The sequence below is a fragment of the Bos indicus x Bos taurus genome, chromosome 3, assembly GCF_003369695.1.
Source record: "Bos indicus x Bos taurus breed Angus x Brahman F1 hybrid chromosome 3, Bos_hybrid_MaternalHap_v2.0, whole genome shotgun sequence".
NCBI classification, from domain to species: Eukaryota; Metazoa; Chordata; class Mammalia; order Artiodactyla; family Bovidae; genus Bos; species Bos indicus x Bos taurus.
Window position 1 is genome coordinate 26,262,777 of NC_040078.1, and position 18,772 is coordinate 26,281,548.

The 18,772-nt window shown below is 47.0% G+C and overlaps 1 protein-coding gene across 1 annotated transcript; it reads left to right on the plus strand.

The window, feature by feature from the left end:
• The first annotated feature begins 1,881 nt into the window (after positions 1-1,881).
• Positions 1,882-11,984, plus strand: TRIM45 (tripartite motif containing 45). Its single transcript, XM_027535772.1, has 6 exons — positions 1,882-3,247; positions 4,854-5,587; positions 7,287-7,416; positions 8,035-8,149; positions 10,184-10,310; positions 11,184-11,984. The coding sequence occupies exons 1-6, from the start codon at positions 2,760-2,762 to the stop codon at positions 11,330-11,332; spliced, it is 1,743 nt and encodes a 580-aa protein (XP_027391573.1). The 5' UTR covers positions 1,882-2,759; the 3' UTR covers positions 11,333-11,984.
• Positions 11,985-18,772: the final 6,788 nt, after the last annotated feature.

The following is an 18,772-nucleotide window of genomic DNA, read 5'->3' on the forward strand; positions in this document are numbered from 1 at the left end:
ACAAAGGTAAGTAAGCTGAAAGGCAGCCTAGTCAAGGGAGAATTTCGTAGAAGAATGTGTTAGTGAAGGACTGATTGAAAATGTGGGACAGCAATGTTTTGAGAAGGCAAGAAGGTTGGAATAAAGAGCAAAAGTCTTATGGGGTTAACCTTGGAACAGAAAAAGAGAAGTCAGAAGTCTGAGAGGTGTTGTGACGAATCACAGATTTTTTTTTAGCAAAGCGTGAGTGACTTGCTTTTCTTACTCAATTAAAGGCAGATACCTGCTGAGTTTATATGAGATTCAATGCTTAAGAAGCTGGGGAAGAAAAGGCTACAGGTGATGGGGCTACACTCTTAAACATGGCATCATAAGACAAGCGTTCAAGTCTCATTTGTTCTGCCTTGGGCTTGCCACCAAATTTGAGGCTTTCCTCATAGAGTTGAGGTTAAAGGAGATAATATACAGGTACATTCAAAAGCACTTCTTAAACAAGAGAAGCTTGGAACATCTACCATGGGAGACATGATAGAGCATGAATAAGAGATGAAGTAAAGCATCTCCAGACATCAGGGAGAGTCGAGGTGAAGTTCAGAATAAGAATAAAAGGCAAACCCAAGTCTGCACAGTTTCTGTGACTTACTCCAGCATACTGGAGTGAAGAAAGCAGAATCTGAATCCGTAGGTATGGAGAAGGACAAGAAGCTGAAGAAAACCAGGTAAGGACTATTTTAAGACCTTCCTAGATGTGCTTACTTTTGGAAATTCTATGTAATTCACATATAAATGTAGCATATGACTCATTGACATATTTTGGAAATGGCTGAACATTTCGACTTTCATCTTATAGTTTTCTTTTCATATTTCAAAGTCAAATTTCTGTTCGTTTGTTTCAGATTCCATATTTTTTAAAGCTTAGGCTCCAGGCACTGTGCCTATAGCATGAAATGGATAATGAAGACATCATTGAAACAGTTGTCCATTGGGTCCAAATCAAGTAGGGAAAGTCATGAACAAAGCAAGCAGTGAGATAATCAGGCATCCTAGTCGGTCTTAAGATAACAGGAACAAATGGAGCATAAGGAGCCAGAGTGTTACCACTTCTGGAATTGTGGAGGTACAGGTTCTAGATGCCAAATTCCCCATACAGCCAAATCAGGAGACTCCTTCTAAGAACGAAGACAGAGAAACTGTGAAGTAAAGGATGTCCTACGTGTTCATCTTACCACTACTCTGTGAGCCCACAGAGGACTTATCCTTCTTTGACATCTTCCACTATACCATTGTGACTAGTCAGGGGCCCTCTCTGATTAAAAAAAAAAAAAAAAAAAAAACCCACAGCGAGACAAACTTGCCCTCTTTCTCTTACACAAAACTGTAGAACTCTGGTTGACATACAACTCCTTAGTCATCGGCACCTCTAGCCCCGACGGACGAAACAACAGCTTCTCAAGCCCCAGGGAACCGGGATTCGAGCTTCCCGGCGAGTGCCACACGAAGGCAAAGCCAGACCTTGGTCCAACAGTCTCCCTGATGGGTCCTGAAAACCAGCCTGGCCCGGAAAATGCCAGGACCCAGCGAGCCGCTTCCAGAAGCTCCGGTAACCCGCACGCATGGCCTCAAGGACTCCTGAATTTAAAATAAGCTGGGACGCCCAGAGGGGAACTCGCAGGTTCACAGTAGAGCCAAGGATAAAACGCCATTCGCCGCTTCCGAGTACTCGGGAACCAAGAAAACATCGCCCCCTTCAACTCCCCTTCGACAAACCCTGGGCGGAGCTTGGGGCAACTGACAGCGCGAGCCACCAATGGGAGGCCCCAGGGTGGGTTCGTGGGACCAATCCGAGGGCGCAAAGGAAGCCTTCCCCGTGGCACATCAGCGCAGCTTTCTAAGTTGTCCTCTGACCTCTCTGGTCGCCAGAGCCATAGAGAGGGAGACAGTCGCCGTAAAATGGTGACGCTGGCTATACTATGCCGCTCACTCACAGCCTTACCCTTTTCCTCTTCCGAGGCCCAAGCCCTGAGGCCGCCCCGCCCCCGGCCCTTTGCCTAATACCGCCCCTCCCCGGAGAGGACCGGCGAAGATGTGGAATTTCCAAAGCTTATTGGATGCTGGTGGTGTCACTCTGGAGGGCGGCGGGGCTCGCAGCGGCGACGGCCGCCCCTCTCTGACGGTGATTGGAGTCGTCTGAGTAGCCCCGGGATTGGTGCGAGGCGGGGCCAGAGCCGTCGGGCACCTTGGACCGAAGGGTGGGGAGGCGGTGGCAACCGAGGAGCCGGTGGGGGCTCGCAGCTCCCTTGTCCGCCGCGTCCCTTCCGCGGAGGGCCGGGTGGAAAGAAGGAGCGGAGAACCCCCAAGCTCATCACGCGGGGGCGGGAGTGGCAGTTATCGCGTGTCGGGCGTGGGACCAGTGGGGCCGGCGGTCGGGTGGGTGGTAGTAGAGGGTGATAGAGGTGCAGGGGTCCAGGGGTCGACAGCAGAATTAGCTGGAGACCTAGACCTGGGAGCGCTTCCGGGGAGGAGGACTTGGGGGGCAGAGGAGGGCGTGGGCGTGTCTGGTATGGGATGCCTTGCAAAGGAGGGGACCTTGCTTAGTAGATCTGTGGGTGGCTCCTTTGAGGAATACTCTTTTTCCTTTTTGCCTTTTGATTTGCCGAAGGAGTCCCCATGGTCTCTGTACACGTTTTGGAAACTGTCTCTTTGGGTGGGCCTAATCACCTGCTACTTCATTATAGAACTGCCCAGGGCCTTTTCTGATACTGAGCACAAACGTGGGGAATATGGCAGAAAAGAGGAGGCCGCTGCTGGGCTTCGTGGGCAAACTCCCCAGTGGAACCACAGCCGGAAACTCAGGCAAAACTCACTGCCCTTTGTGCATGGGGCTCTTCAAAGCCCCCAGGCTCTTGCCTTGTTTGCACACAGTTTGCACCACCTGTCTGGAGCAGCTGGAACCCTTCTCAGTAGTGGACATCCGAGGGGGAGAATCTGACACAAGCTCTGAGGGGTCCGTATTCCAGGAACTCAAGCCACGCGCTCTGCAGCCACAGATTGGCATCCTCTGTCCGGTATGTGATGCTCAGGTGGACCTGCCCATGGGTGGAGTGAAGGCTTTAACCATAGACCACCTGGCCATGAATGATGTGATGCTGGAGAGTCTGCGTGGGGAAGGCCAGGGCCTGGTGTGTGACCTGTGCAGCGACAGGGAAGTGGAGAAGAGGTGTCAGACCTGCAAAGCCAATCTCTGCCGCTTTTGCTGCCAGGCTCATAGGTAAAGACGGGAAACCCACCTGGTGTGGCTTAAGAGCGGAGTATAAAGAGGTGTCAAGGCAGAGAGATCCCTTGGTGAGCAGATGGAAAGGAAAGCTCAAATGCCATGGAAGGTCAGAGAACAGTATACAATGTGATTACAGATGTTCCAGAACAGTAGTTAAATTTTGCAGCCTTTATATAATACCCATGGTAATAATAGCATCACATGTTTGCAGGGTCCATTTCACTTTTCAAAGCTCTTACCCAGTTTCCTTGGCTCGTCAATCATTTGTATGGGGTGCTAGAGAAAGAGTATGATAGCAGATCCCCTGCCCTCAATCTTATTTGATCCTTGGAACTCAGAAAAGCAGGCACTATTTTCACCCCTATTTATTATTGGAGGAAACTGAAGCTCAGCCGTATGTGGTATGCCAAGGTCCCATAACTGGTAAGTAATATACAACAATTGAATTTAAAATCCAAATCCTCTACCTGCCTGCTGTGTTTTCTCATCTCTGTTGCCTTCCCAGTATAAGGTGCTGATTGGTGGGCTACCACCTCAACCTTTGCCCTGTACCCTAGAGGTACTCTGGAACTTGGTGAGATGGACTTGGGGTGGGGATTATGTCTTTTATGGTGTTTGGTGAACAGTTTGTCACGGGAAATCACTTTGTGCCTTCAGACCACCTCCCGCCATTCCAGAACATCACAGTATGAAATGGCCAATGTTTCAGGCTTAGCTACAGTGGTTTTTAAGTTCTGCCTTCCAGGTATTTTCTGGCCTCACCAACGGAACAAGTTAGCAGTCTTCATTCCTTCTATTTTTACCTTGTAATGATGACTACTTTGCTGCCAGCTAAGCAGCTGACCCTGTTTTGTCCACAGCCACTCTGCTGGTGCCAGAACAGGCATGTAAGCTTGACATTGCTAAGACACTAAACATGGTGTAACTCTCAACAGTCACCGTGGTTTCTGAGGATTCCCTGAATCTCTAGAGGGCTATAAAAAGAGGGAATTAAAAGAGAGCTTTGGTTCTACTGACCACTGATTTTACTCTTTCTAATAATGTTGATGACTTTCCTCTAGAAAATTCTAGCTTGCTGCTTTGGGCCACGGAGGCACTGGTCAAAGGAAATGCTTTCCCAGAGAGTTTGATGAAAGCTGAGGGAGACTCTGTTGTGCCCAGGTAGCTGCTTTTTAACTGCCTGAAGTTTATTGCTAAGCTGTCTGGCACAGGTCTCATCTCGCTGCTGGGTCTCCACCAAACTCTCCCCTCTAGCTTGCTGTAGCACTAGGCTGTGGCTCTTGCCTAAACTTGACAAATGAACTCTTGGGGAAGGTCCCAGGAGGTAGCCTTACCATTGCAAAAGTCATGCACCAAGCCAGAGAGCCCTAGCCTCCTATCATTTCGTCCCATAGAGCAAGCAGCCCTTTCACATAGGTATTACCCCAGTGTACAGTGGAGGAACTGGAATCCTAGAGACTCATGTGATTAGTAAGAGGTTAGAATGAGGAACTGAACCCAGATTTGTTGAACTTCCGAACCCATGACCTTAAAACTGCCGGATTGTTTCCCTGCTGGACTCGTCCCCTCATTTTCTGTTCCTGCCTCTGTTTGCCTCTAGGCGGCAGAAGAAGACGACCTACCATACCATGGTGGATCTGAAAGACTTAAAAGGCTACAGCCAGATTGGGAAGCCCATTCTGTGTCCTGCTCACCCTGCAGAGGAGCTGAGGCTGTTCTGCGAGCTCTGCGACCGGCCTGTGTGCCGGGACTGCGTGGTGGGGGAGCACCGGGAGCACCCCTGTGACTTCACTAGCAACGTTATTCACAAGCACGGGGACTCCGTGCGGGAGCTGCTCAGGGGTACCCAGCCCCACGTGGAGGCCCTGGAGGAGGCCCTGGCACAGATCAAAGGGACCAACAGCGCCGTACAGGAGCGGGTGAAGGCCGTAGCCGCCGACATCCGCACCTTCTCCGAGGGCTATATCAAGGCCATCGAGGAACATCGGGACAAGCTGCTGAAGCAGCTGGAAGACATCCGAGTCCAGAAGGAAAACTCTCTGCAGCTGCAGAAGGCACAACTGGAGCAGCTGCTGGCAGACATGCGGACGGGAGTGGAGTTCACCGAGCACCTGCTGACCAGTGGCTCCGACCTGGAGATCCTCATCACCAAGGGGGTGGTGGTGGAACGGCTCACCAAGCTGAACAAAGTGGAATACAGTGCCCATCCCGGAGTCAACGAGAAGATAAGCTTCTCTCCCAAGCAGAAAGCAGGCCTGTGCCGTGGCTATGAAGTTTACGGGGCCATCAACACCAAAGAGGTCGATCCAGCCAAATGTGTCCTCCAAGGGGAAGGTAGGGCAACATCTCCCATTGGCGTGGAAAGGGCAGCGGCAGGACATGGTGTCAAAGACGTGTGGCATTTTCAGCTACGGTCTTCATTCGGCTAGGGAGAGAGTCATACCCATCCAACGGATGGTGATCCCTCCCTTGTCCTTTTCTTTCTGGTTTGTTCTGGTCAGGTTGCACTTAAGATCCCAGACAGGGGTGAGGCTTGACCCTTTTCCAGTTGAGAAAAGTAGTAATAACCAAAGAACTCAAGGATCAGACCGCTTCTCTCAGGTGACAGAACCGAGGCAGTGCCATAAGACATAACAGCATAGACCTCCGAGTAGAGTGAAATCCTGCCTGTTCAGAGAGGATGTTCGGAGAGGATGGTTCTGAAGAGAATTTCTGAGGAGTGAGGAAGAAGGGATGATGGTTTACTTTCTTTGATGCCCTTTCTGGTTCATGGAAGCCAGATACTGGCATTGAAAAGAATATGGTAGGCATTTCAGTCAGTAGGGGGAGAAACAATTTCTTTTGACCATGGTGTTCGCTTCCTAAAGGAAGCACGTTATTCAAACATTTCACAGATCAGTTTTAACAGGAAGATTGTATTCTAGAGCCATCCTGACCCAGGCCAGGAATTCTTACCTGCTTGGAGGTCACAGATCCCTTTGAAAATGATCTCTCCACCAGAAAACGCCCACTCATTTGAGCATATGATTTCAGGAGATTCTTTGCCCCTCAGAAAGCCTCATAATATTTATAGACCCCAGGTGAAAAAAAAAAAGCCTATTTCATCTGTCTTCTGAACCAGAAATGGAGTGAAAGTATTAGTTGCTCAGTCATGTCCAATTCTTTACGACCTCATGACTGTAGCCCACCAGGCTCCTCTGTCCATGGGATTCTCCAGGCAAGAATACTGGAATGGGTAGCCATTCCCTTCTCCAGGGGATCTTCCCAACCCAGGGTTCAAAACCGGGTCTCCTGCATTGCAGGCAGATTCTTTACCATTTGAGCTATCAGGGAAACCCTGGACCAGAGGCTATAGCTATTGAATATGCCCCCCAGTGCCTAGGCACAGCTACCATGCTGTAGAGGACTTCAGGCATGCAGAGCCTAAACCGGTCACGTGTACCTCCTGCCTCTTCTAGCAGGATCTGTTGCTCGGAGAGGGTAGTTTGGGGTTACCAGCCTCTCTTTGGGGGCTTCCCTGGTGGCTCAGACTGTAAAGGGTCTGCCTGCAATGTGGAAGACCTGGATTTGATCCCTGGGTTGGGAAGATCCCCTGGAGGAAGGCATGGCAACCCGCTCCAGTATTCTTGCCTGGAGAATCCCCATGGACAGAGGAGCCTGGTGGGCTACAATCCATGGGGTTGCAAAGAGTTGGACACAACTAAGCAACTAAGCACAACACAGCACAGCCTCTCTTTTATTCTCTGAATACATACGTCAAGCCTGAGTTTTTTCAAAGCTTTCTTAAGGCTGAAATTAAGATCCAGGATCCTTGACAATCCAAGAGCTGCTGCTGGCTGAGAGAGAACCAGGTTCACCAGAAGTGACTCCCAAGAAGTATGCTCCAGGAAACAGACAGGAAGAGAAAAGAAAGGGAGGAAACTGGAAACACGACCTTTTGTACTAAACAGAAAAAGCAAGATGGCGTCTGATCTGGGGATGCGGTCACTACGTTGGCCTTTGAGATTGAGGACTGAGTGTTTATCTTCCACAGATCTTCACAGAGCCCGTGAGAAACAGCCAGCCTCTTTCATCGTGCTTTGTAAGGATGCAACAGGAGAGAGCATGGGCAGGGGAGGAGACAACGTTCAAGTCACAGTAATCCCTAACGATAAGAAAGACAGGTTTGTATCATGCACCCAGGCATCACGGACCTGGAAATCCAAGGTTCTTTGCAGTCATGGGGCTGCAACTCCAGTAGTTCAGCCTACCCCGCCATGATGCCATTAAGAAGTACCATAGGACCATGTGGACCAGATGCAATTCCTTGTGTGGGTTTTAGGCTCATATTTGATTGTCTCCCAAAGGTCTCATCTGCCCCCACAGACTGTCTTTATCCCAAGCTTTGAATAGACGGCAAAATATTCTGTGTTAGACTGAATGGTGCCCTTCTCAAAGTTCAGCCCCAATGTTTACTATTTGTGCTGGGAGCGAGTTATAAGCAAAGTCTTCAGGATTGGAGGATGGAGGAGGGAGGAAGAAGAGCAGGAGGTAAAACAGAAGCTGATTAGAGAGAACACTGATGTTTTCTGGAATTCTTCTGAATGTCAGATTAAATGAGGATTGATGTTACCTTCTGTTGTAAAGTTACTTTCTGAGACATGGAGAAGACATATCCTGCTTGGGGGACATTTAAAGTTAACATTGGCTGTATGGTATAGAGTTTACATCCTGAATCAGCAGGCTGCTGAAGCAGGCTTTGTGAGAATGAGTGGTATTTTTGAACTCCCGTTTCTATACAGTCCCGTCAAAACGATGGTCCATGATAACAAGGATGGGACATACTATGTTTCCTATACGCCCAAGGAACCTGGCACCTATACTGTGTTGGTCTGTGTCAAGGAGCAGCACGTGCAGGTGAGTGAGGCCTTGCCTTCACTTCCCTGACCTTTCACCCCGCCCACCCCACCCCCAGTTTTGTCATCTTAGAATGTGGAGACATTTCACACAGGACCAGCTGTGTAGAGGGATTGACCAGGATTCTCTTCTTTCTTACTTCACCTCACTTTAGAAAGGGCCCAGATTTTGCAGCTCTTATTCTTACTAGAGGATACTGGTGACCCTAAATCCTCTTTATCCCTACTTCACCTGTTAGCAGTTATGCCTGTATTTTATCATTCTCCCAGTTAGTTTATTGGAGTTCTTAATTTGGGAAAGATGCCTTGATCACAGCAGGCAATCTACCAGCAGATGAGTATGCACACATACAAGAAATATAACCTTACTCAGGATTTTCCAGCTTTGCTCAGACTGTGACCAGACATGGACTTACTGGAGTACCACTGGGAGAGTTACGCCCTCTCCTGTAACTAATCAGTCAACTATCTGCCTAACCATTTGCCCAGATAATTCTCTACTCTGTTTATATGTATACTTGTGTGTATACACACACACACACATATATATGCTTATCTGTTACCATGGTTACTACATCACTTCCACAGACATATGTAACACTTTCTGGTTTAGAGATTATGAATTTTTAAAAATTGAGTAACACTCAACATGCCCAGCAGAATCTCTGCTGACATACAAGCTGCCAGAGTGTTTCCCCCAACGGGAAATTAACACTGACAGGGACAAGAAAACACCATAGAGCATCAGCATGTGTTAGGCTTGTGGCCTGTGCCCTGGGAAGACTCATAGTAGCCATTTGCTGCTTGCCTACTTACAGGATGCCAGACAGGTTAGATATTTTTTCAAACATTTCACTTTTCTAACAAACCACTCAAACATAAGGATCGTCATCCAATTAGACCAAGAAAACAAACTTGCCGCAATACACAGTACCTGGGTAGAAAAATCAGAATTTGAAACAACATGTTTGAACTCCCAAGTTGTTTTTAAAACAGATTGTAGGGACTTCCCTGGCCATCCCATGGTTAAGACTCTGCACTCCCAATGCAGGGAATATGGGTTTGATCCCTAGTCAGGGAACTAAGATCCCACATACCATGTAGCCAAAAAAAAAAAAAGACTAAACTTTTTAAAGGAAGAGAGATTTAACATCTGAAAGGCTTCTAAGGTGCCAGCCTCTCTGCTTTGTGTTTTTGCACGGTATGTGATTCTCATATAGGAATAGGCAGATAGCAACACTCATTAAATATTTACTGTTTAGCATAGGGTATAAATTCAAGAAGGAAAACTATTCTTAAAGGAAAGAAGGCAGGTAGGAGAATTTCTAATCCAAGAATTATTAACCACATGCCTAATCTTCCTCTATTTCATCTAACTTCACCGACCTAGAATGAGTGGATGGGTAAACAGTTGTGTCCAGGATGGAGGGATGAAAGGAAAGGAGTTGGCTTAGGATGTGCGGGATGGGAGTGTGTGGCTGAGAAATTGGAGAAGGGACCGCAGATGTTCTTAGACTGCTCAGGAATGGAGGAGATGGAGACCGAAGTCAGTGACTTAAAAGCACAGTTGAGTTTACTAGTGCTTGCCTGGTGGCTCAGATGGTAAAGAATCTGCCGGTAATGCAGGAGACCCAGGTTTGATTCCTGGTCGGGAAGGTCCCCGGAGGAGGGCATGGCAATCCGCTGCAGTATTCTTGCCTGGAGAATTCCATGGACAGAGCAGCATTGCGGGCTGCAGTCCATAGGGTCGCAAACAGTCGGACGTGACTGAGCGACTAACGCTTTCAGTGTGTCAGGCGGTCTGCGTGCCAGGGCAGCAGCACGGACTCCTTGATGCCTCTCCTTGCATTTGTATCCGGCCCTGTCCAGCTGAGCACCCAGCTGGTTACTGACCCCAGTCACTGTTTGCCTCTGCTGTCCTCGTCCCTCCAGGGGCAGGGCCTGTGGCCAATGCTCTGTTTAGTCTGTGTGATGCTCAGCACATGCCTGTTGACTCATGAGGCACTGTTCTTTGCTCTTGGTCTGAACACTGAAGGGCTCGCCATTCACTGTGACTGTGAGGAAAAGACACCGCTCACACCCGGGCGTGTTTCACTGTTGCACATTCTGCTCCAGCGGAGGCCAGAAAACTGCTCGCTGCGCGTGTGGAGGCACCATGCCAGGTAAGGGGAACCAGTCGCTCCAGAAAGCCCTCACTCTCCCTCTGTGCCTGTCTCCCAGCAGTGGGATCAGCCACCACCGTGACCAGGGTCAGGGTATTCAGACTCAGGCTTTGTTCCTAGGAATGTAGTCCGTGCATGTTAAATGTATCACAGTTCTGAAAGTTTCATTTAAAGCTTCTTGGTTATGGAAACTGAAATAGCAAGATGAAAAGTTCTGAGTGCTTTTAGTTTTGATACAGTTCACTGATTCTAGATGCCCTGTGCTTCTCCTGGGATGGTCAGTTTCAGTCTGTACCCCTTCCAACAGCCTGAGCGCTGTCAAAAACATAAACCCATCCTGTTCCTTTTGAAACCTTAAAGAAATTCCAGGGATGGGAGAACAGATGAATAAATCAACTGAACCAAGTCTGGCTCTTTTCTTGAGGGAAGGAAACGTGGGCAGAAAGGTCGGCATCCCCGCAAGAAATCTAATTATTTTCAGTGTTCTGTCCTGTCCTAACTCTTACGGTGAGCCTTAACGTAGGCTCTTGTAAACTTTCTTAGAAACACTTCAGGATCTATTCTGTTTATTTCTAGCATTGTGCCCTTTTATTTAGATTTTGTTACGTTAAAATCCAAACCAATTCTTCTCCTTAAGTTCACAGTGTTAAAATAACACTGTTCTTACAACTCCAGCTAACCTTAATTGATTTGCTGTCGTCTGTCCTGAGAGTCTTCCCAACTACAGAGGCATCCGAGAGCCTGTTCCTCTCGCTGGGTTGTTTTTAGATGTAAAAATATCCATGAGTCTGAATTTGGCCAGGAGTGTTCATTTCCATGGTAACTGCTGGACTGCCTTCTGACGGATTTCCCTCTCCTCTTTGGACCACGCAGGTGGGTACCTAGGCTGTGGCCACGGGCACAAAGGCCACCCAGGACGCCCCCACTGGTCGTGCTGTGGGAAGTTTGCGGAGAAGTCGGAATGCACGTGGGCAGGCGGGCAGAGCGCACCCAGGAGTCTCCTGAGGACGGTGGCCCTCTGATGGCTTCCTGCGCCCATGGTCACAGCTGTGGCCAGCACGGCTTCAGATCACCTAAGGACCACAGACCTGAGTTCTGAAGAAACTGATAGAATTAAAAACAAAGTGCCTTATGTTACACTCTGAAATCCGAGGACCTCTTTGTGAGTTATTCACTGATGGCATGTATGGGCAATCAGGCACCAGAGACCACATTACATTTGTCTTCTTGGCCAGAGGTCTTTGCAGGGAGGGGGAGGTAATAGGCTATCTGGTTTAAGTTAAATACCAGATGGTGCCCCTCATCACTGTCCTTTTAAAAAATATGTACTGTAGTCCAGTAAGATAGCTACTGTACAAAATGACTAAAATAGATTTTAGAATCACACAGTGTGTATCTTAGGTCATCTTCAAAATCAGATCGATCTTTGAAACTTGCAGTTTTTAATCAAAGCTGGCTTTATAGGAGGTGTATAACGTATGCACTACTGTTGTTAAGACAATTAGTATGAGTGTGTGCTCCTGTTTTTGTATGACTGAACCCATTCATCATAAGTCTAAACTTGTTAGAAATAATGTATCCATGTATACTAACAAAATAGTATGTAGATTTGATCTCAGTTGTAAATAGCAAAATCTAATTCAATAAACTGTAGGCTGCTGCTGCTGCTGCTAAGTCGCTTCAGTCGTGTCCAACTCTCTGCGACCCCAGGGACAGCGGCCCACCAGGCTCCCCCATCCCTAGGATTCTCCAGGCAAGAACACTGGAATGGGTTGCCATTTCCTTCTCCAATGCATGAAAGTGAAAAGCAAAAGTGAAGTCGCTCAGTCGTGTCCGGCGACCCCATGGACCGTAGCCCACCAGGCTCTTCCGTCCATGGGATTTTCCAGGCAAGAGTACTGGAGTGGGGTGCCATTGCCTTCTACCCCCTCATTTCTATACCAAGGAGGCTACCTTCTATTTTGTATAGGCATGGAGGGACCTATGCCATTGGAATTTAGAGCTCATGGGAGTAATTTAGTTCCTTAACTTTTTGATACATAACTTTTTAAAAATTTTCCCCGAGCTGCACATTAGATATTTGTTTCCCTCAAAGAATAAAAACCTTGCCTCATGTCTACTTGTTGCTAGCACACCTTAAATGGATTATGATACTGCTGTTTAGGTGGGAGTGTCCCCACTTGCCCTGTACACCATGTTCATCTCATAGCCCCCAGAGCCTAGAAGGTTACTATTTAGTCAAGGCTAGACACATAGCCCGCAAATAAAAGGGAATGCTGTTGAAATAGGACCCTACAAATTCCTTACAGATGTACTCATGCCAGGCGATCCACATACCTTCATTGTCCTCACATCTCACAGCCTTGTCTTCTAGAGAGTCATTTTCACTTTTGTCTGCATATCTAGGAAATTAACTAGAAGCTTTGGCTCCCAGAGCATGCCAGCTTAACGGAAGAGAATTCTTGGGAGATGAAGTACATAGGACTGGTGCCCCAGCTCTGCCAAGGTCTTCACTGTATATATTCAGTGTGTTCACATTCAGTTCAATGTGTTCTTCTAGGATATTTGATTTCTTATATAGCAAAAACACAGCATGTATTAAATATAATTATTGAAGTCTGCATCGTAAGATTCATTAAGAAGCGACTCATTAGATTGATGAGTTGGCTCAGGCAAAGGAAGTGAAATAATCAGACAAAACACATTGACTGTCATGTCATCATGGAATATGTTTCCTCCTTAAGGAGGTAGCTACATTGTAGCTGTAAATTTGAAGATACTATATGCTCATTCTTTTCTGGAAAGATTCCCTTCAGCCCTATCTCTGACCAAAATCTGATCTTCCCAGAAGCCCTGACGGCCCTGTAATCCTCTGAGAATATTACTTGCTCTTCCTCACTCCTTATAATCAATCACTGGGCCCAGAGGTCAGGTAACAGTGCTTTAGCTCAGCACTGCTGCTTTAAAATCAGTGGTTTTCAACCAAGAGTGAATTTGCCCCTCAAGGATGTTTAGTAAAGTCTCAGACATTTTTCCTTGCCACAGCTGGGAGCAGGGTGCCACTAGCAGCTTTTAGGGAGAAGTCAGGAATGTTGCTTATGATCAATTTGGAACAGCTTCCCACAACGAAGAATTATCCAGGTCAAAGTGTTAATAATGCTGCTGTTGAGAAATCTTGTTCTAGACCATTATTCCCCCTTTAAAAATGGCCAGCCTTGAAGCTCCTGTCTTTATACAAAGACCTGTACGTGGTTCAGCCATCAACAGAGCCCTGAGTCATTTCTCCCTTATTCCTTGAAGATTTTAGCATCAAATTTGCTGATACTCCAGTACTACCCCTCATCAGTCTTAGAATAATTCAATATCTATGTACACGTAATGGTTGTGATTCTATGACCAATTCTCTAATGTTCTTTATTCCCTTACTCAGCATACAATCAGTCATACCCTAGACCTTGAGTCCACCTGCTCCCTCTGCATAATCTCAACTTCAAGCATCCTGCAACCATAACCTCCCATCTTTCCAGCTCACCCACCTGACTCTAATTCTACTTTCCTAGAGTCCCAGGATAGTGACCACCTCCCCACTATTCCCTTCCTGCCTCATGTCCTTTCCTTCAGCCTTACTCAGCTTAAACTCTACAGAACATCATTGCATTCTTGCATGTAGTATCCCTCTGTCCTTTTTCCCTGGAAAAACTCCAGATTAGATTTAGATCTCCATCTAACCCAACTGAATGGTCCTGGAGAAAAAACAAAAATGTTATGATGACTAGTCTCACTTTAAATCTGAGACCACTGATTTCAATGGACTTAGCATTGCCCAGTAGTTTGACAACATCTCTCTAGTCCATTTACTCTTCCACTCTTCTAGAAAATTATTTCATACTTCTTTTCAAACTGCAATTTGTACCCATTTCTCTTCTCCACTTATGACCTGCTTATTACTTCACCAAGAAAACAAAATAATTCAGAAGAGAATTTCCCAACCTTCCCACCATATCAACAAATCGACCCATACTCCTATAAAAAGTAAACTGTTATATGAGTTCTCATTCCATCTCTACAACCCAAGAACGTTGCTCCAGTAATTTCTCCCTCTATTGGATTGCTCATTTCAGAAAATAAACATGCTACAATATTCCCCATCTTCTTTTTTTTGGTTGAACTACGGCGCTTGTGGGATCTTAGTTCCCCAACCAGGGATTGAACCCAGGCCCTCAACAGTAAGAGTGCCAACTCCTAACCACTGGAATGCTAGGGAATTTCCTCCCCATCTTAAAAAACAAATTGCTGTTGATTTTTGTATTAGTGTGCTAGAATACCACAGACTGGGGGGCTTAAACAACATAAATTCAAATCAGATCAGATCAGTTGCTCAGTCGTGTCCGATTCTTTGCAACCCCATGAATCGCAGCATGCCAGGCCTCCCTGTCCATCACCAACTCCCGGAGTTCACTCAGACTCACGTCCATCGAGTCAGTGATGCCATCCAGCCATCTCATCCTCTGTCGTCCCCTTCTCCTCCTGCCCCCAATTCCTCCCAGCATCAGAGTCTTTTCCAATGAGTCAACTCTTCACATGAGGTGGCCAAAGTACTGGAGTTTCAGCTTTAGCATCATTCCTTCCAAAGAAATCCCAGGGCTGATCTCCTTCAGAATGGACTGGTTGGATCTCCTTGCAGTCCAAGGGACTCTCAACAGTCTTCTCCTACACCACAGTTCAAAAGCATCAATTCTTCAGCACTCGGCATTCTTCACAGTCCAACTCTCACATCCATACATGACCACAGGAAAAACCATAGCCTTGACTAGACGGACCTTTGTTGGCAAAGTAATGTCTCTGCTTTTGAATATGCTATCTAGGTTGGTCATAACTTTCCTTCCAAGGAGTAAGCGTCTTTTAATTTCATGGCTGCAGTCACCATCTGCAGTGATTTTGGAGCCCAGAAAAATAAAGTCTGACACTGTTTCCACTGTTTCCCCATCTATTTCCCATGAAGTGATGGGACCAGATGCCATGATCTTCATCTTCTGAATGTTGAGCTTTAAGCCAACTTTTCCCCTCTCCTCTCTCACTTTCATCAAGAGGCTTTTTAGTTCCTCTTCACTTTCTGCCATAAGGGTGGTTTCATCTGCATATCTCAGGTTATTGATATTTCTCCCGGCAATCTTGATTCCAGCTTGTGTTTCTTCCAGTCCAGCGTTTCTCATGATGTACTCTGCATATAAGTTAAATAAACAGGGTGACAATATACAGCCTTGACGTACTCCTTTTCCTATTTGGAACCAGTCTGTTGTTCCATGTCCAGTTCTAACTGTTGCTTCCTGACCTGCATACAAATTTCTCAAGAGGCAGATCAGGTGGTCTGGTATTCCCATCTCTTGAAGAATTTTCCACAGTTTATTGTGATCCACACAGTCAAAGGCTTTGGCATAGTCAATAAAGCAGACATAGATGTTTTTCTGGAACTCTCTTGCTTTTTCGATGATCCAGCGGATGTTGGCAATTTGATCTCTGGTTCCTCTGCCTTTTCTAAAACCAGCTTGAACATCAGGAAGTTCACGGTTCACATATTGCTGAAGCCTGGCTTGGAGAATTTTGAGCATTACTTTACTAGCATGTGAGATGAGCGCAACATAAATTACATTCTCCCAGTTCTGGAGACTGTAAGTCTGAGATCAAGGTGCCAGCGGGGTTGGTTTCTCCTGAGGCCTCTCGTTGGCTTGCAGATGGCACCGTCTCTGGTGTCATCACGTGGCCTTTTCTTTGCACATGTATCCCTGGTGTCTCTCTTTCTTCTTATCAAGAAGCCAATCCTACTCATTTATGGTTCAGCCACATGATCTCATTTAACTTCAATTATCTCCTTAAAGGCCCTATCTTCAAATATCGTCACATTGCGGGTTAGGGCTTCAACCCATGAATTTGGGAAGAACAAAATTCATTCAGTCCATAATGGTTTTCTTCATCACTCTCTGACAGCCACTCCATTGTTCTACTTCCCTTTAAAAAGTGTGTTGTTTGTTATCTCTACTTCCCCTCCTTGTATCCCCTATCTTAGATCTAATCCAGTCTTTCATGCTCACCACACCACATCTCCTGTCATGGTCACCAGTAATATCCATGCCATGGAATCCAGGGGTCAGTTCTTGATCTTTATCCTTCTGACCTACCCACAGCATTGGACAAAGCTGATCACTTACTCCTCCAAGAAAGATTTTCTTCACTTGGCTTATGCATATTGCTCTTCTTAATCACCTATATCATTGACTTTTCTTCTCAGTCTCTTTTGCTAGTTCCTCCTCCTCTCTCCCGGAGAAGGCAATGGCACCCCACTCCAATACTCTTGCCTGGAAAATCCCATGGACGGAAGAGCCTGGTGGGCTACAGTCCATGGGGTCGCAAAGAGTCAGACACGACTGAGCGACTTCACTTTCACTTTTCACTTTCATGCATTGGAGAAGGAAATGGCAACCCACTCCAGTGTTCTTGCCTGGAGAATCCCAGGGATGGGCGAGCCTGGTGGGCTGCCGTCTATGGGGTCGCATAGAGTCAGACACGACTGAAGCAACTTAGCAGCAGCAGCCTCCTCTCTCCATTCGCTACACCTTTAAGAGCTCCAAGAATCAGTCCTTGCATTTTCATCTCCCCTCTACATCCTAGGCGATGTCATCCTCTCATGAGTTTAAGTACCTTTTATATACTGATGACTACTTAATTTATCTCCAGCTCCAAATTCCATTATGATTATTGTATATCCAAGAGCCTACCTAACACCTCCACTTGGATGTATCATAGGCACCTTGTCTTTAAGATGTCCAAAACAGGACTCTCAATACGTAATTCTCACTGTCTGCCTGCCCACCAGCACCAAAGTGTTTCTCCTGTAGTCTTTTCCATCTCTTTAAAAGGAAAGTCCATGTCTGTTCTTACAGATGGTAGAGCCAATCACCTTGGAAACATCCTTGACTCCCCTCCAAACCACGGGCAAATCCTGCTGGCTGTCCCTTCAAAATATATCAGCAGAGCACTGCTCCATGCACGGCTAACCATCCTGATCTAAGATACCACAATTTCTCATCTGGAGTTTTCCAACAGCCTCCTGACTAATGTCTCTGCTTTCGCCCTTAATCCTCTACAGTCTATTCTCCACCCCACAGTCAGAGAGGTCCTTTAAAATACATCACGTCACTCTTCTGCTCAGCACCCTCCAAAGACCTCCTGTGTGTGTGTGCTTGGTCGCTTCAGCTGTGTCTGACCTGCGACGCTATGGACTGTAGCTTGGGGCTTCCCAGGTGGCTCAAGTGGTAAAGAAAGTGCCTGCCAATGCAGGAAACACAAGAGCTGTGGGTTTGATCTCTAGGTCGGGAAGACCCCCTAAAGGAGGGCATGCTGACTGACTCCAGTATGCTTGCCTGGAAAATCCCATGGACAGAGAAGCCTGGTGAGTTACAGTTCATGGGGTCGCAAAGAGTCAGACATGACTGAAGCAACTTAGCATGCATGCATGCACAGACTAGCTTACCAGGCTCCTCTGTCCATGGGATTCTCCAGGCAAGAATACTGGAGTGGGTTGCCATGCCCTCCTCCAGGGGATCTTCCCGACCCAGGGATCAAACCTGCATTACTTACGTCTCCTGCATTGGCAGGCGAGTTCTCTACCACTAGCACCACCTGGAAAGCCCTCCAAAGGCGTCCCATCTTAGAGCAGTTTCCATCACTCTATTCCAGCAAAACTGGCCTGTCTGGGGCCCTCAAACTCTGTCTTACAGCCTTTACAATCACTGTCCCTCCCTCTAGCATACTCCTCTCACAGATACCTACATGATTCACTCCCTCATTTTGCTCAGGTTTTTGCTCCTGTGTTAAATATCATGATTGGAGAGGTCCTTCTCCGCTGCTGCTGCTGCTGCTAAGTCGCTTCAGTCATGTCCGACTCTGTGACCCCATAGACATCAGCCCACCAGGCTCTCCTGCCCCTGGGATTCTCCAGGCAAGAACACTGGAGTGGGTTGCCATTTCCTTCTCCAATGCATGAAAGTGAAAAAGTGAAAGTGAAGTCGCGCAGTCCTGTCTGACTCTTAGCGACCCCATGGACTGCAGCCTACCAGGCTCCTCCATCCATGGGGTTTTCCAGGCAAGAGTACTGGAGTGCGGTGCCATCGCCTTCTCCGGTCCTTCACTACCCTGTATAAACTAGCAACTCCCACTCCAACACTCTGTATCATCCTTGCTCAGCTTCATCACCATCTAACATATATGTTCTATTTCTTGTCTGTCCTCTTATCCTAGACTATAAGGTCTGTGAAGGCAGGGATTTGACATTTATTAATCACTATACTGGGCTTCTCAGGTAGCATTAGTGGTAAATAACTCTTGCCAGTGCAGGAGACATAAGAGATGTGTGTTCAATCCTGAGGTTGGGTTGATCCCCTGGAAAAGGGGCATGGCAACCCACT

What these genes read in the sequence shown, in the direction of transcription:
- TRIM45 (XM_027535772.1), top strand. Translation starts at nt 2,760, where the DNA reads ATGGCAGAAAAGAGGAGGCCGCTGCTGGGCTTCGTGGGCAAACTCCCC. An exon ending in CCTAACGATAAGAAAGACAG is followed by an intron (nt 7,417 to 8,034) that starts GTTTGTATCATG and finishes GTTTCTATACAG; the next exon opens with TCCCGTCAAAACGATGGTCC. An exon ending in GTGTGGAGGCACCATGCCAG is followed by an intron (nt 10,311 to 11,183) that starts GTAAGGGGAACC and finishes TGGACCACGCAG; the next exon opens with GTGGGTACCTAGGCTGTGGC.